Source organism: Protopterus annectens, chromosome 11.part0 (assembly GCF_019279795.1).
Source record: "Protopterus annectens isolate FY-2018-M chromosome 11.part0, PAN1.0, whole genome shotgun sequence".
Lineage (NCBI taxonomy): Eukaryota > Metazoa > Chordata > Ceratodontiformes > Protopteridae > Protopterus > Protopterus annectens.
Window position 1 is genome coordinate 467,759,079 of NC_056745.1, and position 24,981 is coordinate 467,784,059.

The following is a 24,981-nucleotide window of genomic DNA, read 5'->3' on the forward strand; positions in this document are numbered from 1 at the left end:
TTTCTACAGAAGTCCTCATGCAAGCACTCCAGGCCGCCATCTACTAGCTCTTCACTTAGGTTCTCCAGGAGCTTGTCTGAGGCTGAAGTGGCTAGGATGATGAGGAAATTCCTCAAAGTGCAGATCTAAATGAGGTGGGAATAATAACTTTTTAATACAGTGATGCTTTCTTTAATGTCTTTAAATGTAAAAGGCCTCACAGGTGAATACAAACAGGTAAGAGTAGTGAACTATATTTAAAAATTTAGACTGCAAATAGTTATTTTACAGGAGACACACTTAGAAAGAAATAAACATGTGAATTTAATAAAGAAAGGTTTTCAGGATGGTTATTCAGCAGAATACCTTGGACAAAGGAAAAGGAATATTAATTGCAAGAGGACCTCCAGTAGTGATACAAGAAGATAAACAAGATGATAATGGCAGATTTGTAGTGCTAAGGGACTACTGGTAAGGGAGGAGGATAACACTGGCATGTGTTTACATTTCACCTAAAACTGCTGTAATGGAGCTTAAGAAAATTCTGGGAGAAATAATCAGCTTTCAGCAAGGAATATTATTTATAGGTGGAGACTGGAACTTGATTTGCAGCAGTGAAGATGTGTCTCGGGGGCCCAAAAGGGAAAATATAACAAACAATGGTAGATATTTGAAGAAATTTATGAAAATATTTGGCATGGAAGATGGGAATTCAGTAATAGAAGTTCAGAGTGAATTTACATATTATTCCCCAAGATATAAAAACTGGGCTAGGCTAGACAGAATTTGCATTTCACAGGAACATGTGCATTTAATTGAAGGTCTTGATACCCACCCACTAACTATTTCAGATCATGCGCCAATGAAATGATGGCTAAAATAAAAATACAGGTTAATGAAATAAAAATGAGACATTGGCACTTTCCCACATATGTGTTGAAAAGAAAGGAATTTATGGAATGGGTAGTGAAGATTATTCAAGAGCTGTTAGAAAGGATAGATAGAAATTTCTTCTGAAAATATAGCTAGGGAGTGGGATAAAATTAAGATGGCGTTTAAAAATAGTGTGGAAATAAAAGAAAGGGAGCTATGGCTAAGAAGTAACAAGAATTATTTAGAGAGACTGACAAATGTGAAGGTATTGCAGAATAGGGGCAATCTCACAGAACAAGAAGAGTATCAACTGCAGAATGCTAGGCATAAAATAAGAGATTGCCTTGATAATATGCACAAGCTTAGAAAGATTGCTGTTAAGCAACTGTTTTTGATAACACTAGAGCACAAAAATGTTTAGCACAATGACATAGGCAACAGAAAGTAGAAAGGGCTGTTGTCAGACTTAGGGAGCCTATAGCAAAGAAGGTAACAAGAGATCCTGTAGCGGCATTAGAAATATTTAGGAAATTCTGTTAGAGTCTCTATAAATCAGAGAAATATGAAAATCAAGAAAAGATACAAATGGAAATGTTTATGGAACAATTAAATATGCCAAGGGTAGAGGTAGATCAGGCCCAATTACTAATAGGATAGGATGAGATGAGATAAAACTTGTGATGTATAACTAATCTGCAGGAAAGTCCCCAGGAATAGATGGTATTCATGTGGAAGTTTGGAAGCTGGGACGAAAACTGATAAAGATTTGGAAGGTTTTGTTTAACAATATCTTAAGAGGAGGAGAAGTACCACCATCCTGGAAAAAAGCAGTGGTAGCAGTAATACCTAAAGATTCATCTTCATACAGGCCCATTTCAATACTAAACCATGATTATAAAGTGTTCATGTCTATAAGGGCTAAAAGAATAGCAAAAGTAATTCCAAAACTGATAGGTATGGATCAGTGTGGTGTTGTGGAGTAGAGGCAAACATTTGACAACATTAACAAAACATTGATGATCCAGAGGGAATCAGAATGTAAGAAAATACCGTTGTTGTTGGTGAGTCGTGGTGTAGAGAAAGCATTTGACAGAGTAAGCTAGGACTTTATGAGCAGAGCAATGAAAGCATTCTCATTTCCTGAAAAAAATTAAAAGGTTGATTAGGAAAATATATGAGGGATCGGAGACAAAAATTAAAGTGGGTGGGGTCCTCTGATAATTTCTTGAGCAGAGGAACTAGGCAAGAGTGTCCTCTTTCCCCTTTATTATTTGCATTATATTTAGAACTGTTGGCAAAAAAAATTAAGGGACTCTGAAATTCAAGGTTATAATTGGTATGGTAATCAAGAAAAGCTGGTTTTATTTGCAGATGATATTAGTTGTTCCTGACAAAAACAAAAAAAGACATTACAGTGCTGTGGAACATTTTGAGACCATTAATTAATGAAGCTAAAACAAAGGTGATAGCAGTAAATTATGTACCCACACATGAACTGGTTCTGGAATACCCAAATTTAAGGGGCCATGATAAAATTAAATTTTTAGGAGTGGATTAAAAATGATTCTAGTGTGGTAGCTAAGGATATGTGGGAAGAGGCTAAACAAAAGATTATACAAAAACTGAGAAAATTGAAGCTTTGTTGTATGGATATGGATAGTAAAATACAAGCAGTTAAAATGTTTTTAGTCCCTTTAGTCTTATACACAGGTCAGGCATATTTTTATCAACCAGAGGAGACTTTGTGGGTAGCAACTAATAAAGAGCTGAAGGACTTTATCTGGGAGGGGAAGATGGCAAGAATCAAGTGGGATAAACTGATTCTTCCAGTAGAACAGGGCAGATTGGGATTACCCAATCTGAAGGGGTATTAGAAATCTACACAGTTAAGACTCCTATACATAGCACAAAAAGAAAACTATGATACAAAGTGCAATGGGATGATGACACAACATGGGGGAAGCCCAAGAAACAAAGAGAGACTGAAATTTTAGATGCAGGCCTTTAAGGAGAATAACAATAATCATACAGAATATTTTATCCATAAAGTAGCAGAAAGTATTCTATGAACTAAGCCAACACGTGAATTGAGAAAGGAAATTCTGCCAATAGGGATGATTGCAATTAAGGATACATATAGTAGGCAAGAGTGAGCCAGAAGTTATTGGAAAAAACTGGCAAAGGAACAAAGATATTGGGAGCAAGTAACTAGACAGGGAAAGATGACAGAATGGAAAGATGCCAAGAGTTTATTTGGACTGCAGGTTATAGATTGCCTTCCCTATCAGGAATGCATATCAGAGTATAGGCAAAGAGAGAGAAATAGGGGGTCCTAAACAAAAGACCAGTAACTGTAGAGTTTTTAATAGAATCTAGAACAGAAGCTGCCATTAAAAAAAGAGTAATTAGAAGAGCATATATAATACTGCACAATAACTATAGGAATTAGTCAGAGGAGGTTAGAAAGGATTGGGAAGAGAGACTGGATAAGCATTTCACAAAGAAACAATGGGAGGATATATGTATGTCTTGCAAATATGCAACAAAATCTAGAAGATTTAGGATTTTTGCCTGGAAATGTTTACATAGATATTTTTATACCCCAAGTAGACTCAAGAGAATTTTTCCTCAGGTAGACAGTAAATGTTAGAGGTGTGAAGGGGAAGAAAGAAGTAATTCGGAACATATTTTCTGGGAGTGCAGTGAGTTGGTGGACTTTAAGGATTCCCTGTGGGATGCACTGTCAGAGATGCTGGGTAGGCAGATTGGTCTGATGAGGGAGATGATTTTTCTGAGCTATGATACAGAATTGGAATTGCCTAGACACAGTAAGGCCTTGTTCTGTCTAATAATGGTGGCTGCCAAAAAAGCAATTACTAGAAAATAGAAATCAAAATTTAAACCAAGTATACTGGAAGGAGTGAATATAGTAACAGAGATAATCCAACTGGAATTAAGATCTTAAGAAAAGGGTAGGAGCAAGCTATATAGGAAAAATGGGAATTGTGGGAACAATACATACAAGGGAAGAATGAGGCTTAAAAGGCAGTAAGACTTAAATGAGCTCTGTAATGTTTAAGCGAGAAAGATTGGGTAGATTATAAGTGATGTATAATGTTTGCAATTGGGAGTGTGTCAGTGTGGTTTGTAATGTAAAATGCTTATGACTAGGATTGTGTTGGTGTGGTTTGTTATAATTTATATAAATGCATGATTGCCTATATAGTAAGTGATGATTTAATGAAAATTTTTCTTGTTTAAAAAAACAGGAATTGAATAATTTATGTAATATTGCTTAGGTTATGTGATATATAGCAGTATATGTGAAGTATAATGTTTATGTTAATATAGTCTGATTACTTTTATATGAATGTAAATGTATCTATGTCACAAGTGATAATTCAATAAAGGTGTTTGAAAAAAAAGCTCAGATGTAGATGGAGGTAATTCCATGTCCATCTCTCATGGGACCCGTAAGCCCGCCCAGCAGCAATCCTCACATAATTTCTCCTTCTCCGATCTGTCCCATTTTTGAGTCCTTGAATCAGAGATCCCTAGGGGTCCTTGTCAGATCTAAAGACAGGGTGCTCTTTGACTCCACCTGATTCCCTGAGCCATCCAGCTCCAATTCTGTGAGAGCAGGAAGACTCTCTGAGTCGAAGTGCCAGATCCAGCAGGCTGGGATTAACTCTAAAATTATCGGAGCCTTCCTTGTCTCTCAGCTCTTCAGTGCTGGACAGCTTGAGGCTGACACCATCCTCGGGTGGAGGGCTTGGAGGGATTGAGGGGTCATTGGTACAGGGGACTTCTGCTCCAGTGTTGCTAGCTTCAGTCTTGCCTTGACAGTCTGCCTTTGACATTGTGAAGAGGGCTTTCTCTTTCCTTAGAGGAAGGACATCTTTGCCCCCCCTTGGATCCCATATCTTTACCACCTTCAGGCCTTAGTTCTGAGACTTGTACCACTGTCCCATTGGGACAGACAACCCATTCAAGTTTCCAGTCAGTTCCTCAGGACTCCCCTGTCACTTCCAATACCTCACCAGACCATCCCATTGATGAGGTTCCTTGGAAGAGAACTTGTAAAACGAGACACTTAGATTCCCTTCAGGAATCTCTCACTGAGGAGATTGACTTCAATAAAGGAGAAGGGTCCCCCCAGATCTCAACTTGAGGATGTCTTCTTTGGAGACATACTTGAACCTCTGAAACAAAAAGTTGGTTGGTCATCCAACACCCCATCCCAGGAAGAGTCAGTGTTCCTGTAGGCTTTCAGGTCTGGCCCAGCTATGTCTTTGGTGACTCCTCTGGCTGATGAGCTTATATATATTGTCTCCCACCAAGCATGGAAGGAACCAGATACTGTAGAGCCCATCCTTAAGCACCCAGATAAAGTTTTAGCCCTTCTTGGATCCCAGCTCATCACACTTTTATCACAATCTATATGAGCAACAGGCACTTCATTTATATCATTATGTACATTTTCTTCCCTGTTTGTTGTTCTCCTTTCTTCATCATCCAATGGACAATTTACATTTCTGTCAAATACTTTGCTGTGCTTAATTGAATGTCCCTTCCTCCAGACTGTGCACAATGTCTTCCTGAACAGTCACTCGTTAAGTGTGTTAAATTCCTGCTAAAATAGTATGAGGTTAGCTGGCCCCAGTATTTTGTATTGCTCCTCATTATACTTATTATTTATGTATTTATTTATTCATTCATTTGCATTTGTTTACCTGGAAAGTCTGACTGGGCAAGTAACCCATCTTCAATGGAGGCCTGAGGAAAAAAGCTCCAAGAAGCATATTATGAAAATATGGCCACACAAAACCATATAAAGTAGAACTGATACAATCTGACCACTGATGCACACTGAACTAGTGTAACATGTATTGAGATGCAAGTAGTTATAAATGATATCTGCAGAAATTTGGTTCAGATGTCTTTACAAGAGACATGGCTAAATGTGGAAATTAAGCAAAGTGGATGACCAGCAAAACTATATAATTTTGGTACACATTCTGCTGGAGAGATTACTAGCTGAGAAAGGAGATAGGAAGTAGTCCATTTGCAGTAGAGAGAGCTTAGATATTAGGCAGAGTAGGAAAAAAGGTAGTGCAGATAGGGTTAGGATGATAACATTTAGGTTGGAAATTAGTGATAGAGGTGTGTAGAGGATCACGAAGGTTGAGTAGAAGCAGATAGAAATATAGTGTGCATGTGTGTGTATGTATGTATATATGTATATGTATATATATATATATATATATATATATATATATATATATATATATATATATATATATAATGTATATATATATATATATATATATATATATATATAAATATAACTATATATATATATATATATATATATGGGTCTACTTCACTTGACTGAATACTCACTAGACTGAAACTCACTTGATTGAGCACACTTGACTGAAAGCTCACTTCACTGAAAACTCATTTGACTGAAACTCATTTTGCTAAAAGGTATATGGCCTTTTCCCCATTGTGGTGGGATCCTGGAGTTAGTATATATATAGTAAGGGTTGTGGGGGGAATATCCCCCCACCTATTTTATTCATTTTAAACCATATACATGGATACTTACAACTGCAATAAATAAGTATATTTAGAAGACAATATATACCCAACTTATGTGGGGGCTACACCACCCACATCCCCCAATGTGAGAGCTGTGCTCCCCCCTTACTATATATATATATATATATATATACTAACTCCAAGATTGCACTACAATGGAGAAAAGAGCATATACCTTTCAGCGAAATGAGTTTCAGTCAAATGAATTTTCAGTGGTGAGCTTTCAGTCAAGTGTGCTCAGTGAAATGATTTTCAGTCTAGTGAGTTTTCAGTCAAGTGAAGTAGACCCATATATATATATATATATATATATATATATATATATATATATATACATATACATATACATATATATATATAAATGACAGAGAGAGACAGAGAGAAGAAAGTTGGTCAGAGGAGGTCAGAGAGGTGGAGTGGTGTTATATCGAGGGGTGTACAGGAGCATATCCATGAGTTTTGTATGTATTAAATTAATTATGATTTCAAGATATGTTTGTTTTCTATCTGTTGGACTGGAGGGGTGTAGAATTCCATGTTTTGGAGATATGATGTGAGTAGAGGGCATCACTTTTGTTGTTGTCTGACTTATTTTTGTTTTTAGAGCAAAGGTGTCTAGGTAGAGGGTAGCGGAACATAACTTTGTTACATTGGTACTCTCTCTCTCTCCTTCCATTTGGTCTCCATTGATTATTTTAGCTACTGTCTAGGGGAAGGGGAACCCACTCTGTTCACCTTCACTAGTGCCCTGGCTCACCTCACTATCCTACCCATCCTCATTTCCTACCCACTTCATCCTACACTACATTTATCCTCTCTACTTATCCACCAACTACTCTCCTTCAACCAATCAAAAAATATCACTATAATCTTGCTTGCAATCTCTCCCCCTTCAACAATGACACTTTCATTGCAAACTTAAAATTAATAAATTGGGGAGTGCTAAAAGCAATCATCTGAGATGAAGCAGTAGCCCTATCTAACACAGTATTTCTAAAAATACTAAATAAGGCTGCAGACGTAAGGAACAAAATAATTAAATCAAATGCATCTCCCTGGCTAACAAGGGAGACTTAACAGCTCATGAAAAATATTGATAAAGCATGGAGAACCTGAAAAAATCTAGTACTGATGCCAACAAGCAAAATACAGTCAACTTAGAAATACAACTAAAATTAAAATCCTGTCTGACAAAAATAGCTGCTATATAAAATTATAAACAACAAATCAGCGGAAGCCTAAGATATTCTTGTCTACCCTCAACAGACTTCTGCATCCAGCAGCTCACTTGATTCAACCTAGCCCAAAACAGATGCAGCAGAAGGGTCCATTCCTAACCAGTTTAAGTCACACTTATAAATTCTGTTGCCTCTCTCCTAAACCCTCAGTCTTTAAGAACTAATATACACCAGATTCCATAGCTCATTCCCAAGCTCTCAAACCTGAACCCATACCAACCTCCACTATCAGAAAACTACTTAAAACATTAAAACCCACCACCCTTGTTCCAGACAACTTTCCAGCTGAATACATCAAAACAGCTGCAGATGCTCTGGCATACCTTGTGTCCGTCTTAATAAAACAGTATATCAAGGAAAGCTATATTCAAAAGCTATGTTCCCACTCTGTAGAAAAATCCTACATACTTCCCCTGTATAAGGGTGTAAACTTCACTACCCTATCACTACTTTGCCCTACACAGCATGGTTTCTGTCCACATCACAGTACCACCACTGCACTACTAAGCTTCGTTGCAGCAGTAAATCAAAGCAGAAACAATAACCTTGTCTGTTCCATATGCCTTAATCTGTCTGAAGCCTTCTACATAGTGTCACACCAAAAATTACTAAGCAAGATGTCTTCTCGAGGCTTTGATAAACTCTCACTATCCTGGTTTAACATTTATCTCTGAAACAGACAAGCTGTAAAATGGCAAAACAACATCTCTTCCTTCCTCCCAGTAACAGTGGCCATATATTAGGTCCGCTACTTTTTAATAGTTAATGACCTACATTTAACAACTAAACTAGCACCATCATCTAGTATCATCTGCTCTGCCAAAAACATGGTTAAACTACAACAGTACAACCAAGACGCTCTCTTACAGACTGAGACTTGGTTAACTGACACACAGCTCATTCTAAACGCCCCCTCAAAAATCCACATTTATGTTATTCACCCCTAAGTATCTATCTGACCAAACAAATTTCTTCTCAGTTCTGTCATTAAACAATACCAATATGGAAATGGTAACCACTGACAAGCTAGCAGGGGTTACCATTGCTGAATACCTTAAATTCAACTGCCACATAAAACAGTCTGTAAAGAAAACCCATCAAAAATCGGGAACCCTCTATAGAGTCAAACCCTACCTAACAGAGCAGACTAGGATAAGCATTGCCTCATCTTTTCTCATCAATTCCGTACTATATGCAACCCCCATACTCATCAATTTACAATGCAATTAACTCTCATTACTTGACCAGTGCTATAATAAATTGCAAAATGTGCTCCCAACCATCATTATAGGATACATCACTGCCTTGCACTAAAGCAACTTCAGTGGCTGGAATTAAATCACTATTTAACCTGCTCACAGCTTGTCATGATACATAAGCTTATATATGACTCAGGCAAATGGCCAAGTCTAAACAATATTGTCGAACTCTACAGTCCCAAAAGATCATTATATTCTACTGATAAAATGCTTTTAACGGGTCTATATTAGATAAACAAATACTTAAATGTTTGAATCTGTAAACCTTTAGAGATCGCACAGTTAAGTGTTCGAATATCTTTAAAAATTAAAAAAAAAAAATAAAACTAAAACAAAAAAATTAAAGGGTAAGCAGGGCAAGCCCCTGCACACCCGCTACTTAAATATACCAACTCCAAAATTGTGCTACAGTGTAGGGAATGGGAAATTTCCTGTGCCGTGCACTGAAGTGCGATCTCAGAGTTGGTATGTTTAAGTAGGGGTGGTGTGGGGGGTGCAGGGGCACTTACCCCCCTGCTAAAACCCTTTCAGTTTACCTTTTTTTTTTTTTTTTTTTTCTTTCTTTCTTTTATTACATTTTCGAACACTTAAATGTTTGATCACTAAAGGTCGACCTTTAGAGATTCAAACATTTAAGCGTTCATCAGTGTAATATAGACCCCTTTTAACTGTGACTAAATCAAACAGTACTGCTGGAGGCTCACTATATGCATCCTCTTTTTTCTCTCTGTTTCTCTTTAAAAGCTGGAACCCTATATCTCTTTCTCTTTAGAATATTAGAAAACAATCAGTCTTTCAATCTACACTTAAAGGATCACCTCAAAATACTTGGCCATACTTCTCATCTAGGATAACCTAAATGTTGCCCCTTTCTCAAACGTTTCCTGGGTCTCTCTATTCTCTGTATAGCCTTTCTACTCATTAAATGGCTCTCATACTCCTCCTGATTTAACCACAAACTGGTCTACTGCTGTTTGTACTTTAAAGAACCCCCTACACTTATTGTCAACTCGCAGTTCCTATTTTTGTGCCATAAAGCTTTGTAACTGCATAATATGTCAGTTATAATTGGTTTTCATTTTATTGTTCTCAAATGTAATACTGTTTGACATTTTTATTCTGCTGTGTACTATTTCTATACCAAACTGTGAGTAACGTATATTGACTTAAAATATATTTATGCTTGTTGCCTAAAATGTTTTAGTTATTGTTTTAATGTTTAATCACTTTATTATGGAACTTTTCTCCCTGGGTTCCAGCTGAAAATGGGCAGCTTGTCTACCCAGTGGGACCATCCCAGTAAATAAATGCAATCAATTAACTGATCTATGGATAAATAAGGAAGGACATTTAGTGGGTAAATGTATTAAAGGTATTAAGTTCCGGGCAACCAAAAGTTGGGAGTGTGTGAGATAGTGGTTTAGTTAAAGCCAGTTTAGTTGCCTGAGAGATATGCATGATGGAATCTGTGTGGGTGGTTAGTGGCTAGTCTAGCAATTTTATTAAAGCATTGCTCAAGTCTAACTTTTAGTATAACCTTCGTGTTAATGAAAATAGGTGAAGCATAAAGGAGATCAGGGAGTAGATGGGCAGTTGCAATTGCTTTCTTGGCAGAGTCAATGAGGAAGTACCTTGCTCTGTATACAGCTCCTAGTTTCTGATAAGTCTTTTTTATGGCCTGGTTAATATGGATATCAAATGTAATGGTGTTGTCTATTGTGACATGCAGTAGTTTGGTGCATGGGACAATTTGAATTGAAGCATAGTCACTGGAGGAGGTGTTAGTTGTTAATATATAAAGTGATGGATATGGGGATGAATAAAAGTAACTTTGTTAAGATTTAGTATTTGAGAAGGGTTGAACTATGCTTCAACAGAAGTGAAGGATTCTAGAGTGAGATGTTGAAGTGTCATTAGACTAGAGGCAGGGCAGGTGAGGGCAGAATTATCTGTATGTTGGATTAAAATGGCATGCTTAGCAGCATTTGAAAGATCCTGTATAACAGCGAAAAATAAAAAGGGGACTAGGATGGAGCTTTGAGGAACACCTACTAAGATGGGCAGAAATGAGGAAAAAGATTACTGTCATAATGAGAACTGGCAAATGTATAATTTTCCTGTACACCTCTTTTATTGGAATCCACACCTCCCTTCCATGCAGCAGTTTACAAACGTCTCTAATCATATTGTTGTTTAATGTCAAATACTTGTTTACTCTTTTCCGCAAAAAAAAGTCTTTTAAATTTTCTGTATTTCTGCAGTTCAAACCTGCATCAACATTTTATTTACTTTGAAAATTCTTACGAGCAATCACAAATTAATTTCATGGATATTCCTCTTTTTTTTTTTACCCTTTATCATTTTGGGTCTTGCTGTTATGATCAAAGCTTGTATGTCCTGGACTTAAAATCCCAGTATTTACGCAGTCTTATCCCATATCACTTGTCTGTCCATAACAGCATCTTGACCTGCATATGGCCTGTTACCAGCTAAATAAAAATAGCATTATCTTTACATAGATCCATCGCAGTATTTCTTTGCTGGCAAACAGTTACAGAGGAAGACAGCTCCTGCACTGCCGACTGGCACTTTTCCAAAACTTCTCCCCCGTGGTAGTTCCTTCTGTCAATCATCCTCCATAAATAGCAGCAGTAAAACAGTATCATCAAATCCTGCATCTGCAACCTCCCTAATTTGGAGATTTAAGCACTACAGAGAGAGTCTGTCCCTTTACCAATCATATTTCTTCTTGTCTTGAGAAAATGTTTTCTCTTTAGTACATTATTAAGCTAGTCTGTAGTATGAGACTTAGTAAAGGGCAGGAGAACTGTTACAGCTTGGAAACAGGATCTTGTAATAAATTAGACATTTTGAGATTCCATTAACTTGTCAGAAAGTGTTACAGCTTCAGTACTTCCACTGATACACTCATGGACTCTTCTATTGCTGTCACAGCTCTCCCATTCCTGAGAATTTATTAAAGGGCCTACTGTGAGCAATAAGGCCCTGCTTCCATGATGAGATCATTTGAGATTCAGAGACTTGTTAGCCATGATGAGGTAAGACCTCATTATCAGCTAGTTTGCATGTCTCTGAATCTCAGTTACTTCTGTGATTAATAGATCATTGCTGATCTTCATATTATGATAGAAACCTGCTGCTTGGATGGCATTGACACCCCCCACTCCAGATCACCATAATAGTTTATGTGCCATTATGGTACATTTGTAGAATCCCTGGTGTCTAGTCCCCCCATCTCCCATCCTCATACTGATGACCATGCCATTATGGCACTTCATCATAGAGTCATCCTGGGTGGCTTGTGTTTCCCACCACCCTCGATACCTGTACTGATGTTCATGCCATGAAGGCACTTAAGTATAATGTATTTCTAGTATCTAGTGCTCCCTACAGCCTTTGATCCCTGTACTGATGCTGATGACATTAAGATGCTTCATGGGTGAGTTATCCCTGGTGTCTAGTGGCACTCCTCACCATCAAATCCCATACCACAGTCATGGTAGTACTTGAACACAGCCTTTTGGTAACACGGTGAATCACTTGATGTATACCTTGCTGGGAGGTTGTTTCGGAAGAGTGAGCACATGACTAATTATCATTTGCCTCTCCCCGGAATGCATTATTAACATTCAGCATGGTTATGGGGCCAGACCTTCACTGTGATGAATATTTTCATGCTAAAGCACTGTGCAGTACCATGTTAGGCCGGGTACGGAATACTGAAAGGGTACTGTGATGTATACACATTGTGGTACTTTCATGAATTTCACCCATCATTGTCCATCATTTTTGTTTCTCTGTCAACAATGACTTCTGTTTAGTGCCCTCTACTAAAAAGAGTAGGGGAATGATATAGGCCTAGGGGGCTAATACAATCAACAAGGAAAAAAATAAATAGATAAGAAAACTTTTTTCTCCCATGTGGGACACTGCCTCCCACATCCCCGCTACTTCTATATGTCAACACTGAGATTGCACAATAGTGCGAGAAAGGTGAATCTCCCTTTCCCCACTGAATGCCCATCTCAAAGTATGTTCGATCAAAACTGAGTCAACAAATGCCATTTGAAAAAAAAAGCATTAAAAAAAAATAAACCCAAAAAGACAGATAAATGATAATGTTAGCTACAGCCAAAATAAAGCAAAAGAGATGATTTAATTGAATGCCTTGGAGAAATAACAAGACTCACAATAGCAAGACCCAAAATGATTAAAAGAAAGATAAAAAGTACATGAACAACACATGTCAAACATTGTTTTTCTCTTTTAAAGTTGCTTTTTGCAGGGGAGCAGCCCCCCCCCGCACCCCTGAGGAACATCAGTCTTATACTTTGGAACATCAGTCTCATTAGGGTTGCCACCCCTCCGTTTTTTTCCGACCATCCGGAAATCAAACTGATTCTCCGGTAGTCCGGAAAACACTGTACAGACTCCAGTAGGTTGCCACCCCTCCGTTTTTTTTCCAGACTATCTGGAAATCAAACTGATTCTCTGGTATCCAGAAAACACTGTACAAACTCTGGTATTCTGTTTCAAAAAGGAAACAGACTGTCGGAGTTTGTAAATCAGCTGATTTACTATGCTTTTTTACAGAAAAGTACAGTAAATCAGCCTAAAGCAGGCAGCAGGAACGGAAAAAGAGGGCATTCCCACCATATGATGTCATCGTGATGTCACAAAATGGGCAGTGTGTGTGGGTGGGAGAGGGGTGGGTGGGTGGTGTTACTGGTGATGCAAAGAGTGTGGCTTTACTCCGGTTTTAGCCATGATGAAAGGTGGCAACCCTAAACTCCGATATTCTGTTTCAAAAAGGAAACAGACTATCGGAGTTTGTAAATCGGCTGATTTACTATGCTTTTTTTACAGAAAAGCATAGTAAATCAGCCTAAAGCAGGCAGCAGGAATGGAAAAATAGGGCGTTTCCCACCACGTGATGTCATTGTGGCATCACAAAATGGGCGGTATGTGGGCGGTTGGGTGGACAGGGTTACTGGTGACATGAGGGGTGTGGCTTTACTCCGGTTTTAGCCATGACAAAAGGTGGCAACCCTAAGTCTCATACGTCATTATTTTTGTTCATCCATTCTTGTTGTTCAAAGACTTGCAATAACAAGTCTTGGAATTTCATATGGTTACAGATTAAATTTCACCTTGTGCATTTGAAAGAGCAGCTCCTCAGCAATGAAATAATAGTTTAATTAATATGCATGGAACCTAGCCTGTGCTGGTAGCACAGAAGGATTGCACATACATAGAAGCGTATGTATGCAGTCTGATCACCCTAGTGGAGACCAGGGGAACAACCACGCAGTGCCTACTTTGGTTCATAGGTTCATACTAGGCTATCTGCCCTGGGGCAATTATAAGCCTAGCCCGATTCTGTATGGCTTACGCCACCCCTTGATTTGAGTATACTGTGCCCTTTTTAAGGTTTAGTTTACTGTGCCTCTGTCTAATAGTGACACGGGAGTAATCCCTGGGACAAACCTACGATCCCCCATCCACCTATCGAGATTCTTCTTGAAGAGATTCAGTGAAGTGCTCTGCCTCACATGAACTGGAATTCTATTTCAGAGCGAAGGGAGCCTCTGGGTTATGAACCTGTCCCTCCAGCAAGTTCTGTTTATTTCTGTACTGAGGTTCAAGTCCCTCGAGCGTGTGGCTCTAAGGGATTTATATTTACTGAGGTGGAGCATGTCCATTAATTCTGGATTTGACATAGCTTTGTATGTTAGGCATAGATCGCCTCGAAGTAGGCGGTATGCAACTGAGTAGAACTGGATTTTTTTAACCGAGCAGCATATGGCATCTGTTTGAGACCCTTGATCCTCTTGGTGAGATACTTTTGGGGTCTTTCTAATTGCTGCAGGTGTCGGGTAAGGTACATCCCAAAAGGGGCATTGTATTCTATGATGGGCCTGATGAGGGATGAATAAAGGGGCACAATTACTTCTCTTGATCTAGATGTGAAACCCTTCGTGATGAGGTGGGCTATGTAGGAGGTCTTTCTAACCACTTTGGCAATGTGGTTTTCAAAGGAGAGATTGCTATCAACTTGGGTCCCCAGGTCCCTAATAACTTTCTCTGTACTTAATGGGTTTCTGCCTATGTGGTAATTTGTGGCCACATTGCTTTTGCCAAAGGGTATGACTATACATTTTTTGGCATTTAGCTTTAAACCATGGTGCTGGCGCCAGTTATCTGTCTCTGTGAGACCTTTTTGAAGGATGTTTGTGTCAGCTGGAGAGTTGATTATGGCGCCCAGTTTGCAGTCGTCTGCGAACTTGGTGAGCCACAGTCCTCCCACGTTTGCCTGTACCTCGGAAAAGTATATACCGAACAATGGGATGCCACTTGTGACCAGTTTTGAGTCTGACATGGCTCCAGCAACTCTCACTCTGTGGGTTCTGTCTTTGAGCCAGTTTGCAACCCATCTTGTGACATAGGGGTTTATATTTAAGCTGGATAGCTTATCTATGATGCCCGAGTGGGGTATTGTGTCAAATGCCTTTGCAAGGTCCAGATAGGCTGTGTGGACTACCTTCCCTTCATCTATGGTTTTGGTGACTGTTTCGAAGAAGTCAACCAGGTTCAAAAGGCAGGATCTGCCCTTGACAAAGCAGAACTGGGTAGGATCTAGTGTCTGTAGGTCCCCAATGTCTTTGTTTATGAGCTCCATGATGATCCTCTCCATAGCTTTGCAGACTAAGCTAGTCAGGCTTATGGGGCGATAGTTTCCAGGGTCCGTAGAGGCTCCACCTTTGTGGAGTGGGACCACTGTTGCTGTACGCCATTCTGTGGGCACATATCCTGTAGTGAGACTGAGATTGTATATCTGTTTTATTTGAGGGATTAGTTCCTCTTGGAGTTCATGTAGGATGCAACCTGTGACGCCATGGAAGCAGTGTTTTTTGCTTTGGAGAGGGCAGCCTTCACCTGAGCATCAGAGATGTTTGGGAGGCAGCCCTCTGCCGGGATAGATACTTGCTCTTTTAGGGGGGGGGGGTGGAGAAGTTTGCACTGAACCTGTCTGCCGGGATATTGGATGACTACGCCCATCTTGCTCCTTGTGGAAGTGAGGGGCAGTGACTTGGACCTGGTGGACTTAACATGTACCAATTTTGGATGCACGTTGTCTTTTTAGGGGAGGTGACAAAGAGACCAGAGGTTCTGTATCTAAAGTTTTTCACCATTTTAGGCTTTTTTCACCAAAAAGCCTTCAGTGTTTTGCTTTTTAGGTGACTCATATCCCTGCCATCACAAGTATGGTTCAGTGACATCTTCAGTCATATTTCAAAGTAATACTATGCATTGCATTATTTGCTTATAATTAGTGGGTTAGTCTTTTTGCACACATATGTGCATATGGAGTATTATGTACTGTTGTATTCTTATCTTGAAAATCTGTGCAATTTCAGTCTTCAGCTGCAGTTTTAATTTTATAGGAACATAACACCTAAACACTGTACATCAAACAGGCCAATTTTCCAACTGAAAGTTTTTTTAAACATAAATAAGAACAATACACAGCCAAAAGTCATTATTTTCACAGAAGTATAATCAAGTCACTGATTCCAAAGGGCTAGTAGCAGACAGGCAACTGAATGCCTACGCAAGATCACTCAGTGAGTCTTAGGAACAGCTAACAATCCCTCACTTTCTTATCTACTTTGTTTCATTGACACATGTAGTTACAAAAGCTCTTTCAAACAGTTAGGACCCAGATGGCATATGGTCTGGAAGAATAAGACCATGATCTTAACTGACCTTTCCTCAACAGGGGGTAGTCAGAGCAGATTCACAAAATCCACAGCACAGGGGTAATGTGAATGGGCCATGAGACAACAGTCAGAATCCATGGTTGCAGAAGTCTGCACACACTGCACCTGAGACAGGTCACCATCCTAAAGCCCTAGTTAGAACACACTGCATTAATCAAGAAGAGATAACACAAGATCATGTATCACTGTTGAAGTATCAAAGATGGTATGTGGTTCTAAATATGGGAAATATTTTTTAGATGGCAATGAAATGAATTGACAGCCATGTTACACCTGGTCCTAAGGTATCAGCATGTTGTCAAGTATCACTCCTCAATATTGCACAAAAGTCATAAACTCCAACTTACTTTCCCAATAAAAAAATGAAAGAAGAAAGGAATGGAGCTTGAAAAGTACTAACAGTGACACACTCGAGTGTTACCTCAGTTTTGTCCTGATTAAATTTTAGATGGCTAATAATGTATCCATTGAAGAAAGGGATCTAGGCAGTCTACAAGGGTATTAAATCAGACGCATAGTTCTAAGAAGAGGAGAGATACAGCTGAATGTCTTCTGCACAAAAGTTGCATTATATATTGCTCCATTAAATTATCTCTGTTAATAGTTACATACACACAATGAAAAGTCACCATGTCATAAACAGTAGTCTTATAATCTTTTTGTTTTTCTTATAATTTTTTTTTCAAACTAGCCTTTGAAAAGGATTTCATTATATCCTCACTCATTTACTTGTATTGCAAAAGGTGTCCATTTTGCAATCCAAGACTCGGACATGCAGTTCCTGGAATAGTGAGAGTGAATATGTGGAAACAAACTTACAATTACTAAGTCCAAGATCACAGTTTCTTAGAGTACCCCTTTTCACTGAGGTAAGGCAATCTTGAAGTTGATATACATAAGTAGCATGGTTGGGGGATGCAGCCCCATACACCAGGTGATGGGGGGCTTGGCCTATTGCAAAAAACAACTTTAAAGAGAGCATTGATTATTGATATTCACTGTTCTTCTCTAGTTTTGCGGTTTCTGTTTTGTTATTCTTGGGCTCACAATTGTGCATCTCAGAATTACAATATAGAGCTATTGTAAAACATTATGTTGTAAATGCAGCACAGAGGAACTGACCAATAGTGTTAGTAGTGTGCACTAAAAATTACAGATCTGCGGTTGTCCTTTTCATTCTTCCTCAACATATAGGTTATAGATTCAGTCCTCGTTTCTGACTCGGCCGCATTCTACAGACTTTAGATCCAACTCTCCAGTTCCTCCCTCTAGCCATAATGCCCTAGTCTATCCCCAAGATCCCAGATCTTGTTTGCTGCCATCGAGCTTAGATGTGGATATTCTATCATAGAGTAATTTAACGTATAGGTAGCTGTAAGTGTATTATTTTACTCTTATTATTCTATTACATTCTCTTATATATTTCTTTATCATTTAATATATTTAAAACCTCCCTCTAATTTTTTTTTTTTTTTTTTGCATCAAGCCTTCTACTATATTAATAGTATTCTGCAAGTACCATTGTTAGTACTCTTTCTTCTTTTTCTTTCTTTTCCTACCCTTTTCAACAGGGTATTCTTAATTACCATTGGTGGTAATTTCTGACCTATTTAAAAAAAAAAGTTTTTCTTACTTTGTTTCTATATATCTTTGTGGGCTTTTCTGTTAAGGCTGATAAGCTGATAGGTTTTAAGAAATGCACTTCCCGTGGGCATAAAATCCCAACTTAGATGCCCACAGGGAATGTGTTTGTTGCTTAGGAGTGGCACACTTGGATACAAATTGTGCTAAGGCTGATAAGCTGATAGGTTTTAAGAAATGCACTTCCTGTGGGCATAAAATCCCAACTTAGATGCCCACAGGGAATGTGTTTGTTGCTTAGGAGTGGCACACTTGGATACAAATTGTGCTATTGGTGCAGGGTTTAATTCTAGAGCCATAGCTGACAGGCATAACAAGCTTGTTCTCAATAGCTTGCTTCCACCCATATCTTCCTCATCAGTGGCTGAAACTCTCAGCAAATTTTCAAAGGCTCCTGCAGAGCACAGGAAGCATTCTCCAAAGTCTCCAAAAACTTCTTCAGAACCACCACAGAAAATTTGCAAATTTTCGGATCCAAGTTTGTAGGATCCGAAAAGACAGACTATGGACCCTAAGCTTTTGGATCCTAAACCTCTGGATCCCATTGTCATATCTTCTGGCCCTACCATTCTTTTATCTATTTCAAATGCACCCATGAAGTTGATCTCTCATGCAGCAAAAGATACATCTCAGGTGGCTGGCTCAGATATTGCCGTAAGGAGACATGCCTGGATGCAGCCAATGCAGCTTTGAGGAGCCTTTCAAGTCTTCTTTCATCAATGTTCCTTTTGATGGAGTATCCTTATTTGTCCCTTCTGTGAAAGAAATGCTTTCCCACAGTGAACAAGAAGGAAAAGCTGTCTGCCATAGGGATTTGATTTTCTACCCCTCAGCAATCCTTTTCAAGGAATCAGAGAAATGGCAAGAAAATGTGGTTCCATAAATCCCAGGGATCTTCCCAAGAATTGCACGGAGACAACTGCTTCAGAGGCAGAAGAAGGAGTTCGAATGAAAGACATCATCTATGTGGCAGAGGTCTGCAAAATCAGAGTTCCTGAGAATTCTTCCTGGATAGACCCTTTCAGTGCTTCTGAAGGGCTGCCAGCTGTCCACCTCTGGAGGCAGTTGAGGGACACTTGTCCTTACATTCAGAAGCCCAGGGTGCTATAACTATTCTTGGGTGCTAAAAATAATATCCAGAAGTTACTTCATAACCTTTTCCCAGATAACCACTTCCAGAAGGAAGAAGATCCCTGACATTCTACCCAGTTAGAGGGAAGCTGCAGCATAAAAAAATTCAAAAGCTGCTGGGCAAAAGAGTCATACAGGAGGTCCCACCCGGCTAAAGAGGATTCAAAACATACTCAAGGCTCTTTTTAGTGCCAAGAAAGACAGGGGACCTGAGACCAATTTTGGATCTAAACAACCTGAACTAATTTGTGAGGAAATAAAAGTTTTGAATGGTCACTGTTTAGTCCATTCTACCCCTTCTGCATAAGGACAATTGGATGTGCTCTATTGATCTTCAGGATGCATACTATCACAATAAAATACAGGCATTCCCGAAGACATTTTCACTCTTGGCTGGAAGCCAGTCGGTACCAGTTCAGAGCCTTGCTCTTTGGACTCACCAAAACTCCCAGAATGTTTACCAGGTGTATAGCAGTGGTAGCAGCTCACCTGAGACTAGAAGGATTCTGAGTGTTTCCATAGTTAGATGAGTGGATTATCACCACCCCAACCATGCATCTCCTAGAGCAGTCCAGGGAATATTTACTCCAGATTTGCCAATCTCTAGGCATAACAGTCAACACTGCCAAATCCAAACTTATATCAGTACAGAGCCTGAAGCTCATTGATGCCCATCTAAACACAACAGATCAGATTGCTTCATTACATTCCCAGAGTTTATGCACACTCAGATCTCAGGTTCATCAAAATCTTTCTCAACCTGCTCTTCCAGCCAGACTTATTCTTCAAGCTTTAGGTTTCACAGCATCAATAACATTAGTCCCATTAACATGTTATTTTGTGTGTGTAATTCAGTGGACTCTAGCTGCTCAATGGTCTGCTCTTCGACAGCCCCTATCCTTTCCAGTCAAACTCACTCGGATATTCAAAAGTCATATTCTTTGGATGCAGTTAGATGACATTTACCTAGGTTGGTCTTTCATACTATCTCCCCTTTTAGCCACAGTGACCATGAATACTTTCCAATGGGGGGGCATTACTTGGGAAGGATGATCCAAGCTATGTGGTCCTCTCAAGAGACCAATTTGCATAATAGTGTTCTGAAGATGAGAACAGTCCTTTTAGTGTTGCAGGCATTTCAAGTTTCTTTTCCTCTAGGGACCATTGTGATTCAAATTGACAACATGTCTAAGATATGGTACATCAACAAGCAAAGAGGAACTCAGTCTTACCTCCTCTGCTGAGAAGCTATGAGAGTGTGGCAATGAGCAATCTTCTCCAACCATTTCTAGTAGCAATGCACATTCCGGGGAAATCCAATATGCTAGTGGACAAACTGAGCAGGTACATTCTGATGCCTCATGATTGGTCTGTCAAGTCAGTCTGTGGCACAGAAAATTTTCCATCACTGGGGCCAACCTCACTGCAATTTCTTTGCCTCTCTCCACAATGACAAGTGCAGCAGATATTTTGCCTTGATCACCTCCTCAGGGGGAGCCACTGAGAGATGCTCTAGTGCACGTATGGCCCTCCGGTCTTCTTTATGCCTATCACCCAATACCTCTGATTCCAAAATTTTTACAGAAAGTCAGTCAGTTGAAGAGCTTGGTCAGCCTCATTGCCCCTTTTTGGCTTCACCAAGTGTGGTTTCCCTTCCTTTGGTCTCATCTCCAGTTTCCTCCTGGATACTAGACCCAAGTGCAGACCTCCTGTCACATCCCTTAGGGATGAAACATTCCAATATGTCTGCCCTCAGACTAACAGCATGGTTTCTGCAGTTCCATTCATAGACAGCCCAGATTTTCTTCCTCAGTATGCATTGTCATACTTTTATCCTCAAAAAAGGACTCCACTAAAAGGATTTATAAAAGTAAATGGAAAAGATTTTCAATCTGAGCTTTGGAAAATGACATCGATCCATTCACTGTCCCTGTGTCAGCATTACTAGACTTTGTAGATTCTCTGATTAAAGAAGGTGCTCGTTTTTCTGCAATCAAAGTACAATTGGCAGCCATTTCAAATTATCATGCAGGAGATAAAAAGTCTTGTTTGGCTGCTTGTAAGTTATGTAAGACATTTTTAAAAGCCACCTTCTTGCTTAGACCTCCAGTGAAAGATCCTTCACCTCCCTGAGATTTAACCATAATACTGCAAGGTTTGACTCAAAATCCTTTTGAGCCTTCAAGAAAAATGGATTTAAAATACCTATCTTGGAAAACAGCCTTTTTAGTGGCTATTGCTTTAGCCAAAAGGATATCCAAACTCCAGGATCTTTTGTTGAAAGCTTCTTACATTATTTTCATAAAGACAGGGTTACATGATGGACCAACCCTTCTTTCCTACCAAAAGTGGCTTCTTAATCTAATATGCATCAAACCATTCATCTTCCAGACTTCTTTCCAGAATTTTCAAATAAAGGAGAACACATGCTTTATCTGTTGGATGTACATAGACAATTAGGTTTCTACTTACACAGAAGAAAAGAATTAAGAAAAAACAGATCAGTTTGTCTTTTTTTCACTTAGTATACTGGGATCTCCAATTGCCAAAGTTACATTGGCCATACGGATAACTAACTGCATTTCCTGGATTTATTCTCAGCAAGGCCTTTCTCTACCAAAACCTCCTAAGGCCCATTCAGCTAGATCCATGTCCACTTCATCTGCATTTTGGTCAAGAACTTCCATCAGTGATATTTGTGCAACAGCCACATGGTCCAACGTTATACCTTTGTTACACATTACAAACTGGAGTTAATTTCCAGAAGTTGGGCTGCCTTTGGTTCAGCAGTTTTCCCGGATGTCCTTCCATGAGGGCCACCCAAGATTTACGTAGCTGGGGACTCTTCCCCATACATTGAGGAAGAATGAAAAGGGCAACATCAGATATAAAAGTTATGTGCTCACCATAACTAGGCATCTGTATTTGTCCATTTTGATTCTTCTTCAACTTTCCCCCCTCCTTCCCCCTTCCTATCGTATTCTGGAGTGACCTGATTGATATTTGTTTGGAACCTATAGTTCTGGGTTTGAGCCCTGCTCTAGTTTCTATTTCCCTCTTCTATTTTTTACTGAAACCATTATGGCAGCAAACTCAATCTGAGGTATTGGGGATGGACTAAGGCATTGTGAGTAAATAGCGGAGCTCGAGAGTTGGATCCAAAGTCTGTAGAATACGCCAAGTCAGATCTGAGGAGTGGATCCATAACCCATATGTTGAAGAATGAAAATGGGCAACACAGATACATGGTTATGGTGAGTACATAACTTTTGTTTATAGTTTCTTGTCAGTTTTAATTGTTGACCTCAGAGTTTCACTACAGTTGTTCTGATTAGTAATTCAGCAACACAAGGCTTTCAGACCTTCCTCATTTTTTTTTTTCATTAAAAGGGATTTCACGGCTATTTTGTAGGCAAGAGGTGATAAATATATGCAACTTTTATTCCTGAAACAGTCCTTAAAAATGTATGCAGAAACTTGTACTGAAAATTATTTGTAGGAGTTTGCACTTTTTGCTTACACAGCTGATAACATGACAATTTTTTTCAGTATATTAGTGTATGAGGTTTAATATATTGTACTCAAAATGTTCTGAACACCAAAAGAGTTAAAGTTGTGATATTTATGAAAAAACTTCCACCTTGAAGTAAATTAACTACTGTTTTTTTTCAGTGGGAACTATCCAAGACGTCCTTACTCTAAAGGCAGACCGTGCAGTGCATGCAGTAATGAGCTATGCAGAAATGGCTTATGCAGTAAGTGTACCAAAAGTTTGTAATTCATTTTTAACACCTTTATTAAATTATCTCTTAAGCAGTTTGTAATTCATTTTTAACTCCTTATCTCTTAAACATACTTTTATATGACAGTAAACAAACCACATTAACATATTTTCAGTCACATACATTATACGTCACATAATATTACATAAATTGCACAATTTCTGCCTTCCTTTAAACCTCACTCTTCCCCCAGAACATTATTCTGCTTACATTCTTCCCACAATTTCCATTTATGTCTGTAATTTGCTCCTTCCATTTTATAAAGCTCCTACTTCCAGTTATTTTATCTCTGTTACAATGTTCAATACTTGGCAGACACCAGAATTAAACTTAAACAAGGCCTTGCTATGACTAGACAATTCAGATACTGTGTCCCAGCTCAAAAGAGTCATTTCCTTAGTTGCACCTATTTGTTCATCCAGTATTTCTGACAGAGTGCTCTGTAGGGAATTTTTTAAATCTGCCAACTGATTACACTCCCAATTTCCTGTTTCTTCCCCATCACACCTCCAACATTTGCCATCCACTTGAGGAAAAATTCTTTGGAGTTTGCTTGGGGTACAAACATGCCCATGCAAACAATTCAAAGCAAAACCTTTTAGACTTTGTTGTATACTTGGAGCCATACATTGTCCTCCCATTGTTCCCTTGTACATTGCTTATCCAAACTCTTTTCTCAATCTTTTCTAACCTCCACTAATTGATTCCTATAGTTATTCTGCAATATTTTATATGCCCTACTAAATATCCCTTTTCATCTTCTCTTCTAGATTCAACTTAAAAACTCTACCAGAGCAGGTCTTTCACTAAAAGTCTATAATTCATTTTGAGTGAATAAGGTTTTACAGTTAAAAAAAAAAATTGACCTGACTCATTAGGTATCTCTGAAAAAATATGATGTGCATGCATACTTTTGTGTAAAATCACGTTCTACAATTATTGTAATACATAGCATTAGTTATCAGGATTGCATATGAAACGGCATTGTTTATAGTTCTGAGTATTCTTAATAATATTGTGATCACAGAGTAGTACTTCATCCAATGTCATTTCCCCAGATAATAGACAAACATATTTAGCACCTGTTTTCCTAAAGTGTAAATAACATGTGCGTGCTGAGAAGAGCATGGTCTTGGAGCCTGGGTATCAAAACTCGGAGCTGAAGTAAGAATTCCCCTACCACCACTGCCCAACCCTATACATTTTACAGCCATGAAGAATGATTTATTTTATCTATGTTTTGTTGATTGGGTTAGTTACAGTAGGATTTATGGACTATTTTCATGAAACATCTGAGGTGACATTCAAACTGAATGGTAAACTTGGCTAGGACACTGGAGATATATTCCCAAAACCTAAATGGCAGAAGACTGTAAACTTTTTTTTGTGTGTTACTTGTACAAGTAGAGCTCTATAAAAGGATGGTTGAGGAAAGCATTTGAGGGTTTGTTTGACCTTTGTGAAGTGGGATTTAATATCTAGAGCAGTGACTTTGAAAATGAGATATCAAAGTAGATAATAATGAGAAATCAGGATGAAACTGGAATTTCTTCATTTTGAAGAAGCCCTGAACTCTTCAGAAAGAGGAAGAGAAAAGAGAGGCTTACTGAAAGAGACTGTAAACCATCAGATTGGAAGGTACTGGGTATGAACTTCTTATTCGCAAGACATT

At 38.8% G+C, this 24,981-nt stretch overlaps 1 protein-coding gene across 2 annotated transcripts in view; it reads left to right on the forward strand.

Moving 5' to 3' along the window:
- The window catches only part of GLIPR1 (GLI pathogenesis related 1), a 1,221,813-nt gene that overhangs the window by 871,332 nt on the left and 325,500 nt on the right, over window positions 1-24,981 (forward strand). For both annotated transcript variants that reach the window (XM_044087974.1, XM_044087975.1), the window contains exon 4: window positions 23,200-23,282. In XM_044087974.1, coding sequence (XP_043943909.1) covers window positions 23,200-23,282 — 83 coding nt within the window. The remainder of the gene's footprint in view (window positions 1-23,199; window positions 23,283-24,981) is intronic.